This window comes from Rhinopithecus roxellana, chromosome 5, assembly GCF_007565055.1.
Source record: "Rhinopithecus roxellana isolate Shanxi Qingling chromosome 5, ASM756505v1, whole genome shotgun sequence".
NCBI classification, from domain to species: domain Eukaryota; kingdom Metazoa; phylum Chordata; class Mammalia; order Primates; family Cercopithecidae; genus Rhinopithecus; species Rhinopithecus roxellana.
In genome coordinates, this window is record NC_044553.1 from 157,822,650 (window position 1) to 157,842,238 (window position 19,589).

The 19,589-nt window shown below is 49.8% G+C and overlaps 1 protein-coding gene across 4 annotated transcripts in view; it reads right to left on the reverse strand.

The window, feature by feature from the left end:
* BCL11B (BAF chromatin remodeling complex subunit BCL11B) overlaps positions 1-1,374 on the reverse strand; it is a 103,686-nt gene extending 102,312 nt beyond the window's left edge. For all 4 annotated transcript variants that reach the window (XM_030930079.1, XM_030930076.1, XM_030930077.1 and 1 more), the window contains exon 1: positions 298-1,374. In XM_030930079.1, the coding sequence (XP_030785939.1) occupies positions 298-355 (58 nt within the window). In that variant the 5' untranslated portion in view covers positions 356-1,374. The remainder of the gene's footprint in view (positions 1-297) is intronic.
* Positions 1,375-19,589: the final 18,215 nt, after the last annotated feature.

Consider the following 19,589-nt stretch of genomic DNA (forward strand, 5'->3'; position numbering starts at 1 on the left):
GCGCGCACACACACACTCCTCTAGCCTGCACGCCCCCTCCCCGGCCCGTAGCCGGCTCCGCAGGCCCCCGAGCCCGAGGCGCGTCCGGTTGCTCGGCGCCCCAACTCCCCCGGCTGCAAAGAAACTTTCCTATGGCCCCCGCCCCCCGCCATGCTCCAGGCCGACGCCGTTGACTCTGCCAGCAAGCGGGCGGCCCCGGCGCCTGGCCCGGCTGGGCTGTTCCGGGCTCCGTGTCCCCAGCCCCAGGCGCCCGGAGCCCCATCTCCGGCCCCTAGCGCGCACTCCGCAGACACTTACGGGTGATGAGCTCCCTCTGGGACAAGTGCTGCGGGTTGCCCTGTTTGCGGCGGGACATTGCCCCGGCATCTATTCTGGCATCGCCCGGAGAGCTGCACTGATGGGGGGAGCCGGGGGAGGGGGTCCGAGCCGCTGCCGCTGCCGCCGCGCCGCTGCTGCCGCCGCCGCCGCCGCCGCCGCCGCCGCGCCTCCTCCTCTGCCCGGGTTGGTGTTTTTTTTCCCTTCCTCTCTTGCCCTCTCTTCCTCCTCTTCTTCTTCTTTATTTTGCTCTTTCTTCTATGCTGTTTTTTGTTTTGTTTGCAAAAAGAAAAAAAAGCGGAAGAAAAGCAAGAAAAACCTTTCGATCTAAAATAAGAAAAAGAGGCAAAAAAAAAAAAAAAAACTGCTGTTGCTTTCCGCGGACTGGCTGGTTTCTTTAAAAATATATTCTTTCGAAGGAAAAAAAATCTCTTACACTTCTTCAAACTGCTTGGCCTCTTGCACTTGCAAATGTCTTCTTGAACTTAAACTGGATTTTGCACCGGCTCCTGACACTTTCTTTCAGGGTCTGGTAGGTGGAAAGCGCACTTCTACCAGGAGGGGAAAAGAAAAAAAAATGCAAACAAATAAAAAAAAAAAAAAAAAAAAAAAAAAAGAAGAAGAAGAAGAAAAAGCAAAGGAAAAAAAAAGCAAAGAAAACTTGGGGACTTGTCTCGTACCCCCTCACCCCGCCCCCTCAAAAAACCCAAAGCAATGTAAAACTGCCCCGGTTCGGTTGTTTCTGGGTTTTTCTGCGGGCTGCCTGTTTTTGTTTTTTGTTTTTTTTTTTCTCGGAGACTGACCCTTCCGAGGCTCTGGGGGGACACCAAGAGAGGCTCCTTCCCAGTTCACCTGGCAGGCTGGCGCCGGCCGGAGGGGCTGCCGAGTCCCCGCGAGCGCTCCCCAGCGCTCCCCTGGCGCCGCGGGCCCGGGGGGAGCGGGGCGGAGGGGCGGCTCGCCCAGTGCGCCTGGGTCGGTGCGGGCGCAGACTGGGAGCTATAGATTGCAACGTGAAGATGGCGGAGTCCGGGTTCTCTGGGAGCTCTCGGTCTCTCTATGGCTGGGGCTGCCTCTGTACAATGGGATAAAATTCAAGTTCAAGTGCGGACGTGACGTTTAATCTGCACTAGAGACAAAAAGACCCAGAGAGTCGGAGCACTGGGGGCGACTAGCGGTGGCTTTTTAACATTGTACCCTGTAAGAGAACAAGAAAGCACACACAGAGACACACTCGCGCGCGCGCGCACACTCACACACACACAGTCGCCGGTTGCGCACACCCGCAGCCCAAGCCGGACACACGTGCAAACCGCGTTTTTGTGCGCTCCTCAGCTCCCCCCAGCCCTGGCTGCGCAAAAGCAGGAGGGGGTTGGGGGGGACACTGGGCAGCGTATTTTAAAATAAAAGAAAAATCGTCCTTATATCGCCTCCCTCCTGGGAGCAGGACCCCCTGAGAAGGGGGCCGGGGTACTGTGTGAATGAACTAAATTGAATCAAGGCAAGTCTCCACTCGCCCAAAAGCTCTTTCGGACTTGGACTTTGGGGTGGGGGCGTGGACTGTGGAAAAGGGGTGGGGTCGACATGGGAGTTGGGGGACAGTAAGAATTGCTTCGTTTCCGTGGAAAAGTCGCTTGGAAGTTTTTACTTTTGTTTTATGGTCGCGGGCGGGGGCGGGGTGGTGGATGTTGGAGTTCAACTTCCAAAAAGTGTCTCCATATAAATCCTGGTATTACAGACTCTGGGAGGGTGAGGAAGACAAAATAAACGACACTAAAAGAACAGAATCAAGAACACGTGAGGGGGTGAGAAGTGTTTGAGACCTTGTTTGAGTCCCATTTGGAAAAGGATTTTCACTCAAATCTCTGTCCCCTCCCCTCACCTTACCCCCATTAACTTCTAGGGGTCAAACACGGCCCCACCCCCTAAACCGGGTCTATGGCAAGCGAGAGGGTAAAGGGACCGGGGCGCTCCACGTGGGAGAGGGACTTGGACTTGCCGGCCCAGGAGTAGGTGTGGCCAGATCTCCGCAGATACTCGGGTGGGTGACTCCAGGAGGCGCCCCTGACAATCACAGCAACCTGAAAGTCACACCCCGCCCCCTGCGCTCCTCGGCCCAGGGTAGGACTTGGAAATGCCTGTCAGACTGGGAAGGACGCAGCTGCCTTGTCAGCCGTTTGATCTCCAGCCGGCGAGGACAAGAGGAGTTGTGGGGCCTGTCCGTGGCCCGGGGACAAGGCCGGACCACGGCCCCCGTGGACACCCCCCATTCCCCAGGCTGCGGCCAACTTTGTGAATTTGATGACCTGGCCTCCAGGGCTGGGCGCGCCACGCGGCTGGCCTCCTCTCCATTCTCAGGGTTTCTCCGGAGGCGGCCAGGGCGGGTCGGGGCCTGGCTCCCGCTGGGCTTCGCGGGCGAGTCCAGCTGCACCCACCCCACTCCGCCCCCAGGCCTGGCTCCGGCGGCTTCACCCGGACGCATAGCGAGGCCGTGACGCCTCCGGGGGCGCCGCCTCCCTCAGAGCCTTTTCCTCGGGGGGCACACGGTGGTTTTTGTTTTCGTCCCGAAGGTCTTGGGTGGGGCGATGGCACCAACAATTTAACAGCGCCCAGCGTCCGTGAGCGAGAATGGAAAGAGATCCTTTCCAGTCCCATACCCTAAAAAATATAACAATAAAATGTGCCCTTGCTTGCAGTTCTGTAAACTGTGGGCTCCAGGGTGGGCGGACTCGAGGCCGAGCGGACGGAGACCGTGGGCGGGGCGCGGACTTGCACCTCCTCGCCCTGGCCAGGCAGGCTGCACCCGGTTGCCCATCCCCAATACCCCACCTCCACGTGGTCCAAAGTCTAGAAGGGCCTCCCTCTTCTGCCATCCTTCTCACTGCAAAAATCTTTCCTGGAAAGTGGCTTAAGTAAGAAAAATATGCCCTCACCCACCTTTAATAAACTTACTAAGACATTCAGAAACTGGCCATTCCTACTCGCGCAGACTCTAAATTTGAAAGATCAGCTCGCGCTCTCTTTCTGAGAACTGGCGATGTGAAGCCCAGAGAGGGTGAGCACTTTGCCCTAGGACACACAGCGCATCAGGGACCGGTCTGGACCCAAAACATCGCAGCGTGCCTGCAGCCCAGCTCCGCCAGCGATCCAAGACTTGAAATCCCGACACGCGACCCTCAGGTTGATTACAAGGAAGGGAGACCCCGCCAGTGGCAAGGCGGGATGGGGAGGATCCCTCAGGAAAAGGGGGCCCCTCCGCGGGCGGAGCAAGGGCTCTGGGAGTCCCAGCTACAGCCACCACCCCGCGTGCGGTCAGGGGCCGTGCCTGGGGAGGGGGCACCCCCTCCCCACCCCCAGCAGGAAGTAGCAGGCGTGGGCAGGCGCGGGCCCCACCGACCCGAAGAGCACTTCCTCATTGGCCCCGCGCTGCCCCGACGGCGGGAAGAGGGACGCGCGGGCGGGCGGGCGCAGGGCCGGACACGCCGCCGCCCGCCGGCGCGCTCCACCTCGCGGCAGCCGGGGAGAGGCTGCCCTGCCCCTGCCCAGCCTTGAGCTGGCCCCTTCGCTCTCCTCCTCCCCTGCTTCCTCCACATCTTCCTCCCCCTCCTCCTCCTTCTCCCCCTCCTTCCCCTCCTCCTCCTCCTCCTCTTCTCCCAAGAGGCGGCCGGGCGCAGGCAGGGAGCGATCCCAGCTGCCACTCCAGTCTCCTCTTTTTCCCTCTGCCCGTCTGGCACGGGCCTCATCAGCGCGCAAAGCTGTTAATGTCTGGTCTCACAGCTCCCCCTTTAGTCTTGCTGCGCTCCCTGTCTCGCGTTCCAAGCCGGATCAATAGCCGCCTCTCGGCCGACCTTGACCTCTCTCCCTGGACCCTGCCTGGCTTCCGCAGCTGGCCCCGTACTAATGTTTCCCCACTCTCTAGATGCCCAGACAGCAGGCGGGGCGGGAGGAGGGTGGCCGACCTCGGCCCACAGCCCCGTCCCCACCCCTGCCCTAGCACCCCAGGCAGGCGAGAGGAGATCCAGGACTCTCCTGAGAAGGTCACTGCACGACCCCACCGCACCCCACCCCACCTCTTCTTCACCAAGCCTTTGTTTAAAATACAAGTCACTCCTACCCCCTCCCCACCCCCAAAAAAGAGGGTGCAGGTGGCTCACATATGAAAATGTAAAAGGAAAAAGTGTGGGTCCAAATGTGGTCCTGAACTGATGTAAAACCAGATTCATTCCTGCAGCACCTGCTGCAGACCTACTGTGTGCTGGGCCCAAAGGTGGGGCTTTGTGCATGCTGGAATCAAATGGAAATAAATGCCACCTTTTCTGCACTATCTTTACACACACACACACACACAGCAGATGTCAAAAAGCTTTTTGAACTCACAAATATTTCCCTGCTATTCTTTTCCTAGCTTCACAGTGCATTCCAGCAGATAATCCTCCATATTCTCAGTCACTTTAAATTTCTTTATAGAGGAATAGTTCAGAAATCAGAAATCATTTCATCAAATCAGAGTGCATTTTTATTAACCTTATGTGGGGCTTTAATTCCCTGTGTGTGCTGCATGTAACACGCCATGCAGTGGGGGCAGATTAAACAGACACGTGACCCCCAAGCCAGGCTTTTTGTTTAAAATTCTTTGAACGATTCTCAATACTTAACTCAGCTGAGGTTGGACTCTATTTGAGATTCTACAATGTTATCTTTGCCTTCTGAGCTGTTATATTTTATCTCTTACTTCTTTACAAAAATTTGGAAAGAATCAAGATAAGAAGTGTCAGTAGAAATGGGAAGTCCTAATGTTTCTGCAGAAAGAAAACTGACATTTCATTTGTTTTTGTTGTTTTCTTTTTAACGCAGATCCACCCTCTAAAACGCAGTCAACTTTGTGGCAATACAACAGCACATCTTACCAAATTACTTTGGGCTTCATTTTTGGTGCTTTAAAACAAAGAAGAAGAAATCCATGCGAAGAGAAGGCAAATCATTTCATATTCACAGGTACAGGGCAGACTCAGAAGCAACCCCTGTCTGTTCATTTCTGTTCCTCCGGATCTGTAAGTGTTCTTGACTGTGAAGATAAGCATGAATACGATGTTCCGATCTGATCAGTGGATGGACTTATTCTAACTTGTGAGGAAACCACAGTGGAGGCACCAAGCAAATCATATTTATGTACATATTAATAAGGCTCCCAAGGTGGTCCTTATCTCTTTCCTTACGGTTCTAGAATCTTTAGCAGCTATCAAATACAGAGGCATAAAAAGACAAAAGAGGCCTTTTGGGCTTCCTGCCATATCTTCTAGAATTATTTTATGTCATTTCTGAAAATTACAGCAAATTTCTGGGCGCCATAAGCACTCAGTTAAAGCTTTGCTGGATTTAGAGGAGTTTTTCATGTTGTCACCTGATAGCAGAGTCAGGACCACAAAACTTGCCTTTCAACAGTTGTTTGGTGGAGTCTTTTGGTGTACTGAATTTAACAACATTGCTTTTGTTAAAACATGACATCATTTGCACCTTATTTTTTTCTGCAAGTAATACCTGGACTTGAAACAGTAGTATATTTCCGACTGTTGCTTAACTGTATGAAGCATAGATAAGCTGTAGGAAAACTGAGGCATCATTGCCTGCTGCCTTTATATCTGCAGCCTACAAGGGGTTAAATCAAATTCACTGTTCCTGATTCATGTATTATTTTCCTTAAAAAATACTTACCCAGCTCCCCGTATATGAAAAGGACTCACACCCACATTGAATGTTCCTAGCTCTGTCCCTGTCATCAGAAATGATATTGAATGGCTCAGTACTAGGGGATCTGGAACTATTTCTACAGCTTTCTCACCTCATTTGGAATTTTCTTGTCTTGCTAATTTTAATTCTTTAGTTGAGTCATCAATTCAAATTTGGTAGGGACTGGCATCACCCAGTTGGTCGACTTGGGAGAAATATTGTTCATGAAGATGATCAGACTGCACCAAATTCCACCCCCACCCTTCACATATACAGAGATCTGAGCGGCTGTGGTGTGAGTGCACGTGTGTGTGTGTGTGTGTGTGTGTGTGTGTGTGTGTGTGTGTGTGTGTTATGCAAAAGTGTCTCTCTGCTGCTTTCTCTTTTGTCACTAAGTCTCCAAATTGTGTAACTGAAACTGCAAGGAAGACCGTTTTCCTGAAGATGCTGAGAGCTCTGTTTTGAAGACACACACACATCCATGAGTTTGAATTCAGTGGTCTAGTGACCATCCATCTGCCCTGTGTAGAGCATAGACAAGGGGAAAAAAGAGCGTTAAAGTGGTTCAAACGAGGGACTCAGAAGGGAATTTTCAGTTCCGACTCTGGCTGTCAGCTGTTGTCATTGAGACCGAGCAACAGTGAGGTGTCTGGCGATAGGAAATAGGGAGGACTAGGGATGGAGACAGTAATGATCACCTTCCTAACAAGGGTTTGATGATGCTGTGAGGATTAGTTAGTTTGTATCCTTACGCAGTTTGAGAAAGATGAAGTTTCAGTAAATGCTAAGCTGGAGTTGTAGACATCTGACTCAGAAGAGAGGTCTCCCCCACCCCCAATCCCAGGCTCTGAAAACTCCTATCTGTGCTGTGATGCACTACAAAGGAAGTGAGGGGGAAGCACTCACTTATGGAAGAACAGAGAAGGAGAGAGAGACATGAGTCAGGCTAGCATCCCTCCAACAGGCTCGGCTAATGAGGATGCTGCAATGGGGGAGCTTACCAATAAATAAAAATAAAAATCAGCCAACACCTTGTTTCAGATATGCTTCCCAGAGCTAGGAAAGAAAGAGAGCTCTGGGAGATCTCAACTGTTGTTTTGTAGTTTTAGAAACAGCCACGGATGCTTTCGAGTGAATTCAACAAAGGTAGTTTGTATCCTAGAAAACACGTAAGTGGTTTCTCTCTGTAATAGAGAAGGGCTATGCAAGCTAACAAACGAGGCTCTACACCACAAAGTTTTAACTGCAGGCACATTATTGAAGATGAAATCATATCTCTATAGTATGTGGAAGTTATGAAAGTTGTTCCATTATGTACATATTAAAACATTGCCTCTGCTTGAAGATGCACTTTCAGCTCAATTTACAAGGCAGACAATTTGCTACAACAAAAGATAATTAATGCTGCCCAGGGAAAACCAAGACACTGGATTACTGTGCATTCTTGTATTAGTTTAATCTGGATCCTTTTACAAAAATGATTTCACTGTGATTTCAAGCCTTTGGAATCATTGAAACAAGAATGGCTTCTGTGATATGAATGTGGCAAAAACATTTCCCGTTTGAACTTGTGACAAAGCACCTCTGCCTGCCTCTCTCTCTCTCCCCCTCTCTCTCCCTCTTCCCCCACCCCTGGCCCCATCACACACACACATGTATCATGAAATTAACACTAGACAGGAGCAAAAAAGATCATCTCTGACCTGTTCCCAGACCACTCTGATGATCTGGATTCTAAATAAGGCAGATTTATGGTCAATTATTTTAAATCTGTGTTTGGATTCAAATGGGTAGATTCATCAGCTGTTGGGATTCAGCACAGGCATCTGCAGTTTCATTATTTGTATCTGCTTAACAGGAACAATTAGAGACTGAGGAGTGAGGACGCCTGTTTGGGGACCGGTTTGGTATTGTACCCAGACCACACATTCCGGCTGGGAAGGAACACAGTAATGTATAAAGCATTAGTGGATTTAACACTCTGCATTGTGCTTGGGGAATCGAATTGTTGATGTTTCTGGCAAGAACTCATACTCCAGTTGAAATCTATCAAACACCTTAATTAGCTCCGGGTACCTAAATGCACCCAATCCAGAGGCAAGTTGGAAAGCAGCAGAAGGAAAGGGCAGGAGCTGGCACAGAGGCGGCACGGGCCTCCCTGGGTACCCCCAGCACCCTGTGGCCTTACTTTCCAGACCAGAGTACATGGGCCATGGTGGAAAGTCAAACAAGTTGCAGCTCTCACTGCAGCAGCCGTAGGGATGTGATTGAAGGTGTTTGGATGGTTTGACCGGCGTTGGCTAAGGGGATGAGAAGAGGCCGCAGTGACACAAAGCTGTTGCCGATAATAACTGGAGCATTTTTCTGAGCCAACCGTTCCACCTGGACCTCAGTACAAATTATTGTTTTCAATTACCACCTGTGTATTCCTTCCCATGCAACTTATTGATGTAAAATTACAGCTACACCGGTATAAATAAGTTATGCTGCAGTTGTAAAATGGAAGAAATTTTGTTGTAGCAATTATGTTCAGCAAGATGACAAAATAAATTTCCAGAGCTGTGCCTGCAGTAACCTGGGGAATTTAAACCTCATAATTTCCATTCATTTCAGATAATTTGGAGTAATTTCTATATGTAATAACTTTGTAATGAAAAACACAGCGGTACTGAAGTGATTTCGCTCTGTTTTTTTTTTTTCTCCTATGGTATACATGGCACAAAATAAATGATAAAAATAATATTTCCTTTTTATATGTGTGTGTGTTGAGTAATTCCTTCAGTAAAAATCATAAACTAATACCCAGACTAAATCTCTGTCCACAAAATGAAAAATAAATTGAGTTAAAGAAAGTGAAAAAGTATGAAGGGCTTTGGATGCTTTATTGTGACTTTATTGAATTGTTTTGTTCCCATGCTCCCTCTGATCCCTAAGGGTTACAGTTCCCGAGTAACAGGCAAACGCAGGGGAGCCCCAGATGGCCCAGAGGAGGTGGCAAGGGGACCCCCAAAGGCCAGGAAACCCTTGCCAGATGGTGATTTCTCCCTAGAAACATAAGAGATTTGTTCTCCTCCTGAGATGAGCATCTTTAACGGCTGATTTCACTGAGATTGGAAAGGACCTGGTAGGCCGGTCAGTGGTCGTGTCGGTGCTGACACATTTCCTCCTCTAATTAAAGACAAGGCAAGGTGGAGCACCAGTGCCCTGCCCGACCTCTGACGGTGACACCTGCCACTAATGTACACAGCCCCTGAATGCCACGAGTTATTCATCGGAAGCTCCCACTGAGCTGTGAGAAGGTGACAGGAATTACAGCAGCTGTATTAGCGCCCAGCTCCACGCGATTAGCCTCTGCCACTGCCATGGTGCACATCAAGGGTTTCCTCTAAGTGAAAAATGGAGGCATCATTCCCTAAAACCTGCCTGCTAGTAGTAACGGCCAGTGACTGTCAGCCCCCTCCCCACCAGCCATGAGGGCTGCCTGCTGCCTTGAACTAGAATGGCTCCCCTGCCCTGAAAACCCTGGCCTGCTACATGCTGCCAGGGGTGCCCATCTGGAGGCTCAAGCTTTGGCTGAGTCGGCTGGGAAAAGGGCATTCATTTCTCAGGCTCTGTGGTTTCTCTGTCAGATGGGCTTCACTGCTTTGTATAAGCGGAGATGAGTGGGTCTTAGCAAAGCGCCTGGCCCAGTCTCTCGCCATGCAGCAGTCGCATCATAAGCATGGTTGTGATATGTTTCTTCAACAACACACACGGATGGGACGCCTGCTGTATGCCAAGCACACCACAGGGGACAGGGCCCAAAGATGGCAATATTGTGAGGTGGTGGTACTGAGGTCCCAAGTTCAGGCGAGTCTGAATCTGACACACCACCCCAGCTCCAAGGAACAGAGCAAGGGAAAACAAAAGTTGATGACATAGTCGATTAGAGTAGTGAGAGTACAGCCCATCACATGGACTCATGGTCGTGTGTCCCAAGTGCCATGGGAGCAAAGCAGCAGGGCTCAGGGGTCCTGAGCACAGATTGCAGAATTCTTCCAAGACCCTCAAGGCCTGCTCATTCAAAGAGACACTCTGTCTAATTACACTCTTAGGCCATTTATCTTATCTAATCCTCAGAAGAGAAAGACTTTCATCCGCCTTAGACAGGAAGCCCGAAGTCAGCCACCATGAGGTAGAGTCCAAATCGCCCCAGGTCTGTCTCTGTGTATAACCACTTCACTGTCCTATACCCGGGTTGGATTTCCAGCCATCCTGCAAGCCAATAACAGGCAGCTGAAAACATCACCAGATGCGGAACTAGAACAGCAAAGACAAAGTCAATGCTGGATCAGGACATGGAGGAAGGAAGAGAATTACAGAGAAACAAAGTTTGCAATAAGGAAACAGTATACTCAGTTAGTAGAAGAGATTTTGTTTGTTTGTTGTTTGTTTGAGACAGCAAAATCCAACAAGACACACCACAGTTATGAAACTAGATAATTGAGGCAGAGAAAAAACTGGAGAAATGGGGTGGAGAGAGTGGGGTAAGACAGAAGTTTCTGCTGGTGAAACCTGAAACAGACAGACAACTCATGGTGGGACAGAGTTTCAGCGTACAAAGCCCTTTTGCTTCCCGAACTTGAGTTTGTCCTCCCAGCCCCTGTGAGAACAGCAGGACAGGGCACACACAGCTTGATGTACGCCTCTGAGATCACCAGGGTCAAGTGTCTGCCGCGCTCGCTGCTAGCTGCAAGCCTTCGTGCGGTTTCTCTTCTCGGCATCCCAGGTCCTCCTCTATTACATCCAATGCCTCTGTGGGCATCTCATCAGATGACCTCTCAGAAAGCCCCCAGCACAGGCCTGGCACAGAGGAGGCATTGAATAAATGACAGATGTTATTACGGAGGCGCTATACTCATGAAACAGGAGATTCACGTTCAACTCAATCTGGTACACACGTCAAACTTTCAGGAATGAAATGGGAACGTCCCCCCAGATTTCACTGGTGTACGTAATCAATTAATATTGATGAAGCACCTTGTCTTAGCGCTGCTGTAATAGACATTGCCGGGTGCAGTGGCTCATGCCTGTAATCCCAGCACTTTGGGAGGCCAAGGCAGGCAGATCACCTGAGGTCAGGAGTTCAAGATCAGCCTGGCCAACATGGTGAAACTCCATCTCTACAAAAATACAAAAATTAGCCAGGCATGATGGCAGGTGCCTGTAATCCTAGCTATCCGGGAGGCTGAAGCAGGAGAATCACTTGAACCTGGGAGGCAGAAGTTACAGTGAGCCAAGATCACACCATTTCACTCCAGCCTGGCAACAGAGCGAGACTCCATCTCAAAAAAAAAAAAAAAAAAAAAAAAAAAGAGCAGACATTGATTTCTCACATTTCTAGAGGTTGGCAAGTCCAAGATCAAGGCGTCAGAAGGTTCAGTGTCTGGTGAGGTCCCCAGTCTTTGCTGCCAAGATAGTGCCTTGTTGCCACATCCTCCAGAGGGAACAAACACTATAGCCTCACATGGCACCAACAGGCCTAAGCTTGTTCCCTCCAGCCCTTTCCCTCCTAATCCACTCATGGGGCAGAGGCCCTGTGACTCAGTCATCTTCCCAAAGGCCCTACCTCTGAATACCACCACAATGGGGACTGAGTTTCAATGCGAATTGTGGAGAGGACACATTCAAATCATAGCACATCTTCTTTGTGCCAGGGACCAGGCTAACCTTTGCCAATACCCGGAGGAAAACATTATAGGTGTTATCTGCTAGTAGCAGGTCACTGGCCTCTGAGCTTCTCAAAGCAGGCAGTCCAGATCCTACCTTGTCTCCTGTGCCTGTGACAGGCACGTAGGAGGGGATCAGCGACTGAGCCAGCTGTACCTCACTACAAGACCTAATACACAGGCAAACTAGAAAATCCACAGCCAGCTGGGCACGGTGGCTCACACCTGTAATCCCAGCACTTTGGGAGGCCGAAGCGGCTTGACCATCTGAGGTCAGGAGTTCCAGACCAGCCTGGCCAACATGGTGAAACCCCATCTCTACTAAAAATACAAAAATTAACTGGGCATGGCAGCAGGCACCTGTAATCCCAGCTACTCAGGAGGCTGAGGCAGGAGAATCACTTGAACCCAGGAAGCGGAGGTTGCAGCAAGCCGAGATCTGGCCACTGAACTCCAGCCTGGGGGACAAGAGCAAAACTCCATCTCAAAAAAAAGAGAGAAAGAGAGGAAAGAAAGAAAGAAAGAAAGAAAGAGAGAGAGAGAGAGAGAGAGAGAAGGAAGGAAGGAAGGAAGGAAGGAAGGAAGGAAGGAAGGAAGGAAGGAAGGAAGGAAGGAAGGAAGGAAGGAAGGAAAGAAAGAAAAAGAAAGAGAAAGAAAGAAAGAAAGAAAGAAAGAAAGAAAGAAAGAAAGAAAGAAAGAAAGAAAGAAAGAAAGAAAGAAAGAAAGAAAGAAAGAAAGAAAGAAAGAAAGAAAGAAAGAAGAAAGAAAGAAGAAAGAAAGAGAAGGAAAGAAAGAAGGAAGAAAAGAAAAAGAAAAACCACAGCCATGGGACAAAAACTGGAAAGAAAGCTCTCAGGTTCAGAGATGAGCATATGGGAGTTTGCGGGTAGTGGAATCATTGTTCATTTTCTTCTGTCAGTCTCCATATTTTCTATAATCTGCATTTATGGTTTTTATTATCAGCCGCCAAAAATCAAAAATTAAAGGTGTGGCAGCTGAACCTTTTGGCTAATTATTCAGGGCAAAAATAATAGACTACATATGAAAGAAAGACTGGAAGGAGATTCAGAAATAACAGCAGCTATTGTGTGAGAATTATGAGATTGGGGGGATTTTAAAAGAACTTTGTCTCCCACCAGGGGCGGTGGCTCACACCTGTAATCTCAGCACTTTGGGAGGCCGAGGCGGGTGAATCACAAGGTCAGGAGTTCAAGATCAGCCTGGCCAACATGGTGAAACCCCATCTCTACTAAAAATACAAAAAATTAGCTGGCCGTAGTGGCGGGCTAATCCCGGCTACTCGGGAGGCTGAGGCAGGAGAATCGCTTGAACCTGGGAGGTGGAGGTTGCAGTGAACCAAGATCGCACCACTGCACTCCAGCCCAGGCAACAGAGTGAGGCTCCATCTCAAAAAGAGAAAAAAGAACTTTGTTTCCCAAACCTTCTAGAATGTCACTAAGGACTGCCATACTTTTTTTTTTTTTCTTTTTTTTTTTTTTTCTTTTTTTTGAGATGGAGTCTGGCTTTGTCACCCAGGCTGGAGTACAGTGGCACAATATCTCAGCTCACTGCAACCTCTGCCTCCCAGGTTCAAGCAATTCTCCCTCAGCATCCCAAGTAGCTGGAGCTACAGGTGCCCGCCACCATGTCTGGCTCATTTTTGTATTTTCGTATATTTAGTAGAGACAAGGTTTCCCCATATAGGCAAGGCTACTCTCGAACTCCTGACCTCAAGTGATCCGCCTGCCTCTGCCTCCCAAAGTGCTGAGATTTACAAGCATAAGCCACCGCGCCCAGCCTCATACATTGTAATAAATCATTTTGTAAAACTATTCTTTGTGAAAGAATCAAGGAGATGGTTGCCATGCTGTGATGTGAGACCATCCTGGGTTCGGGGAGGTCTGTGGGACGTGGTTGGATGAGACCTTCTTTAAGAAGCTGCCATGCTTTTTCCTTCCTTTCCTTCTGTCTGCGGCCCTCCATCACCTGAGAGTGCACGCTAAGGCAAAGCTCTCTCACAGCGGCCAAACAGACTGATTTTAAAGCCACCTCTGCTCGCCCTGCTGGGGCAGGCTAACCAGCCAACCAGCTACACAGAACCTGCTGGAACCTGGCCCTCCGTGGGCACGGGAAGCAGCCGGTTGGGCTCTCTGCTGGGTGCTCGTGAAGCATGGAGCACTTTCCGACACTTACAGTGAGAAATGTCCTCTGGAAGCCTCCCCGCTCCCCACCTTCTGTCATCGGGGAGATAATTCATTTATGCAGCATTCACAGAAGACTGACATTTTCGACTTTTTTAGCAGAATAAATTTATAAGGTAAATTAGGGGGTGGGAGCCCTAGTGTCCTAGGCAGATTCAAACTGGTAATTACAGAGGACCTAATTATGTATTCACCACGGAGCCTTCTGGAACAGCGAAGGCTACAGGATGGCGCTTATTCTTCCTGCGGAGGACCATCTCCCTTGGAAGCTTCACAGCCAACCTTTGAGAGCTTGTGCCTCCAGCCCTGGGCCACGGCAGCAAAGCGCCCTTGTCATGGGCACCCACGTCCTGATATCTGCAGAGAACATCCTGACCCTGGGCAGGGAGCCCCAGTGTCCCCCAATAGTCATGAGGTCAAATATTCTTCAGACCAGGAGTCCTGACTTGGATAAAATAAAAGTCAAAAATACAAAACAGGGTTTTGCTTTTATTTCTGTTTTTCATTTTTTGTTTTGAGACAGAGTCTCGCTCTGTCACCTAGGCTGCAGTGCAGTGGCACAGTCTCGGCTCACTGCAGTCTCCACCTCCTGGGTTCAAGCGATTCTCCTGCCTCAGCCTCCCAAGTAGCTGGGATTATAGGCGCCCCCCACTACACCTGGCTAAGGACAGGGTTTTTTTAAATCTGGCTCTGCCCGTTTTCCCCCAATCCCCCCAGAGTTCCAGATGACATCGGCAGGCTGTGGTATCAGAAGGATCATTTCCACAGCCTTCTCTCCTGCTTGGCTGGGAGCTCCTTGGGGGCAGAAACTGTGTCTTTTGCTTCTCCATCTCATCAGAACTCAGCTTGGGATCTGGCCTCAGTGCAGTTGCTGAATGAAGGGGAGAATCAATAGTCAACAAAAATGCACAATGGCCCTAGGAAGAGAAAAAGCCTGGGCTTCGGCAAAGTGGTAAACTGACGAAAAGACTCCCTTTCTCACCCAACACAGTGCCGTGCAATATTTCAATACATAGATACTTTTTTTTTTTTTTTGAGAAGGAGTCTCTCTCTGTCGCCCAGGCTGGAGCGCAGTGGCCGGATCTCAGCTCACTACAAGCTCCGCCTCCCAGGTTTACGCCATTCTCCTGCCTCAGCCTCCCGAGCAGCTGGGACCACAGGCACCCACCACCTCGCCCGGCTAGCTTTTTGTATTTTTTTTTTGGTAGAGACGGGGTTTCACCATGTTAGCCAGGATGGTCGATCTCCTGACCTCGTGATCCACCCGTCTCGGCCTCCAAAGTGCTGGGATTACAGGCTTGAGCCACCGCGCCCAGCCTAGACACATTTTAGATGCAAATCCCTCCTTTCTGTGACCCATTCTCCCTTGTTTACCAATGCCCTCCCTGCTCCCAAAGCACCTCATGGTTCACTTGGTAACTATGCATTGTGTTCTGTTGTGGGTCAAATCATGCTCCCCACCCCACCATAATATGTTGGAGTCCTAAGCCCTGTACCTGTGAATTTGCCTTAGGATCTTTGCAAATGTAATTAGCTAAGATGAGGTCATCCTGGGTTAGGGTGGGTCTTCCATGCAATGACTGGTATCCTCCTAAAAACACAGCCATGTGAACACAGAGACACACAGGGAGGACGTCTGGTGACAATGGAGGTAGACACTGGACCCAGACAGCTGCCAGGAACACCAAAGAATGCTGGCAACCACCAGAAGCCAGGAAAAGGCAAGGAAGGATCTTCCCCCGGACCGCGAGCGTGGCATGGCGACACCGTGATTTCAGACTTCTAGCCTCCCCAATTGTCAGACAATCAGCGCCTCTTTTTTAAGCCACCCAGTTAGCAATACTTTGTTACAACAACCCCAGGAAATGAATGCGTGCTCCTGCCCTGTGCTGGACAATGAGCCAGGGCCAGGCCAGCAGAGCCAAGCTATCTGGACACAGACCCCGCCCTCGGAGGCTCAGGGGTCACAGGCCTTTTCTACGAAGTGGCAAAAGTGAAAAGTATCCCCAAGGCTGGGGCGCAGTGCCTCATACCTGTAATCCCAGCACTGTAGGGGACTGAGGCAGGAGGACCTTATGAGGCCAGGAGTTCAAGGCCAGCCTGAGCAACACTGTGAGACCCCATCTCTACAAAAATTGGAAAATTAGCCAAGCGTAGTGGCACAGGCCTGTAGTCTCAGTGACTTGGGAGGCTGAGGCAGGAGGATTACTTGAGCCCAGGAGTTCTAGGCTGCAGTGAGCTATAATAGTACCATGGCACTCCAGCCTAGGTGACAGATCCTGTCTTTAAAAATACATAAATAAAGATTTCCCCGCACTTCATATTTGCAAAGAGAATGTTGACAAGAACTAGTGGCCCTCCTTGTCAACCTCAGAAAAGAGCAATGATGACTGGACTGTGAATATCTTGAGGCCCGAACCATGGCAGGTTTGCCCTGAACTCCCACTCAGATACCCCCTGCCACCCTCTCATCCTAGCTTGGGGCTTTGCACATAGTTCAAGCTCCAGTTATAAAGCCAGGGTTTAGGGGAAAATAATGCTTCAGTGGAGGAAATATTTAAGGGCTGAATATTTGTAGTGGCCCTTAAATCACACCCTCCAAGTAACCACATAAAAGTTGACCCTAAAATAAGACTGCACCCCTGTGAAAGTCTTCAGCCACGGAAGTGTTAGCTCGGTGTGTAGCTGGGTTTCATTTTCATTTTTGTGTTTAATAAATAAAAAATTAAAAACAAGAGAAACAATTAACTAACTAGGAATAAATTACCGGACAGGAAAATGGAATTACATAAAAGACACATTTCTCTGGTGCTTTACTGAAAACCCTCCTGGACATAATAGAGTGAAGAAGCCCTGTTTTCACTCCTCCCCTGAGCGCCCCATGAAATGAAATTATCTAGGCACATAGATCCGCCTCTGTTCCTGCACACAGAAGATGATGAAGAAACCGCTTTACCTTTCTGCCCCACGAGCCTCTTAAGAAAGCTCAGGCCTGGGGCAGGATGGGTTCCTGCTTGGCTCTGCTACCTTCTCTCCTGTGTGTGTGACTGTCGGGGAGGTAAATTAAGAATTCACACTTCTGCAAAGTGCTGGGTTCACGCCCAACCACAGGCTTCTGCAACTTTGACCAAAGACACATATGGTGGGGTGGATGCGACCTCGCTGTTTATGGAACGGTCTCCCCCAGTTGACTGAGGCTTCAGTGGGAGTGAAGTCATGGGGCAGGGCTCACAGAGAGCTGACTCAGACCCAGGCTGTGCCCCTCTTATGCACCAGGCAGCAGCTGGACATTTGACATCCACTCTTCCTACACACCAGAACCCCCCACCGCAGGGTTAGACATCCGTCTCATTTTACAGGAGGGAAACCTGTAAAGCTATGCAACCAGCTCAAGACTGCATAGGCAGTAGCAACAGACCCAGGGTTCAAAGTCGGGTTTTCCAATGACAAAGGTCCTGTTGTGTCTACCTCCTCATGTTAGGGTAACCCAGGCTGTGCTGCTACACAACTTAATCTCTTTATCTAAGAAGTTTACACAAGAAAGGTTCACATGTCCTCTTTTGCCCTAGGCTGTTGGCGGTCCTCCTATCCCTCTAGCCACCCCTCATGGCCTCCAGGGCCTCCATGGCAGGGGAAGAGGCAGACAGAGGAGTCCCACTGGCTCTTAACTGCCTCAGCCCAGAAGTGGCACTCATCACCTTTACTCACAGACCATTGGCCAGAGCCAGTCACATTACCCAACCCGAACCTCCAGAGAAGCTGGGAAATGCAGACCAGCACCCGAGTGTTGTTGGCAGTGCCCACTGGTGCCATGTCCAGGAAGAGAGTGTGCACAGTTACTCTGTGTTGACTGAAGGGGCCTTCACTAGAAATTTCTTCACCAGTCAATTTGGGAATCAGGACCATGGGTCAAGGGAAGTGCCCGCACACCTGGGTTTGTTACATAACACATGCAGGATCTTATTCTGAGCTGACTCGAGTTTTTCCCTCCATCCTCTGAAGTTCACTGCTGGCACTCTTCCTTTATCCATCACTCACTGTGCTTGCTGCCATCACACTGAAGAAGCATGGGGCTTTCAAGGTAATACAGAGACAATAATCTAGGAGACTTTATTCCTCGTTGTGCAATGTGCCCTCAGGAGCAAACAAATCTGCAGGATTTGGAAGTGAACAGCTAGCTCCTTGGAAACAGAGACTCATAGTTGGGCCCCTCCAGTCCAGAAATGTGTCCACTTGACATGCCAATCAAAGGAGATGTTGGAACTTTGGAAGGTGTGAGGTAGGTGTGTGGGATAAGGTAAAAACACCCAGGCTTCACTTCAAAGCCCTCAAAATAGGGTTTGATGGATGGATTTAGAACATAGAATTTTTAAGCTAGAAGGAACCAAGAGATAATGCAGTCCACCTACTTCAGGAGGGAGTCTGAGGCCAGGGGGAGGTGGGGGAGTCACAGGCCTGGAGTAGTGCCTGAGCCATGGGGTGGCCCTGATGCCCCTGACTCCCAGGCCCAGGACTCCTTCCTCAACTCATGGCTCCCCAAATCCTTCTTCCATCCATCAATCAACAAAAGAGAAATAAGCATTGGGAAACCATAGAACTTTGTCTCCAATAGGCCTGACAAAGGCTTAGAAAAGGCTCACCAATTCCAGTCATTTAGGAGGGACCCTAAGTCACAGAAAAAGGGTGGGAATCGTCACGGATCAGAGAAGGGAAGCAGAGCACTTCAGGGCTTCTCTCCTTCTGTCTCAGTCAGGCCTGCTATACCAGAATACCGTAAACTGGGTGGCTCAAACAACGGACATTTAAACAGACATTTATTTCTCACAGTTCTGGAGGTTGGGAAGTTCAAGTTCGAGGTGCAGGCAGAGCCAGCGTCTGGTGAGGGCTCTCTTCCAGGTTTGCAGACTGCCTCCTTGCTGTGTCCTCACTGGAGAGAGTGGTCATCTTTCCGGTGTGCCTTCTCACATGGGAGCTGATCCCATCTAAAGGGATTCCATCCCCATGACCTAATCAACTCCCAAAGGCCCCACCTCCTAATACCATTACATTGGAGGCTAGGATTTTAATTTTTAGGATTATAAATTTGGCAGGGGCTGTGGGGGACACGTTTATACCATAGGATGTTCCATGTGCTCTGTTCCTAGTTTCCACTCACTGTGCCCTGGGAGAGGCTTGAGAGGTTGGCCCTCAACCCAGACAAGTTTTCTCCAAACAGGAGAAACAGGAGGCTGCTGTATTCTTAAAGAAACCAGGGGCTTATTCATGAGAAAGTGGGTGTCCAAGCAGTCAAGAGAACCATGCCATTCCCCAAGAGCACTGCACTGAGATGTATCAGGACCCAAGCCGGGAGAGGGGCCTCCCAACAGGCCCTGCTGCAGCAAGCGTGACACCATGCCAACATCTCTCAGTGGCTGAGCTGTGCCCTCATGGACCACAAGATTTGGTCTGATGCCAAGTGTGGGAAAACCAAAACATTGTAAACTGCCGGGGATCCAGGAACTGTTTCTAAGGAAGTTCATTGTCAAATGGGTCAGGATGGATATGATTCCAGAGTACACTTCCAGAGCCCAGGTAATCCTGGGGATTGTCAGGTCACAAATGGAGAAACTACAGCCAGGGAGGATAAAAGGCCACCAATCAG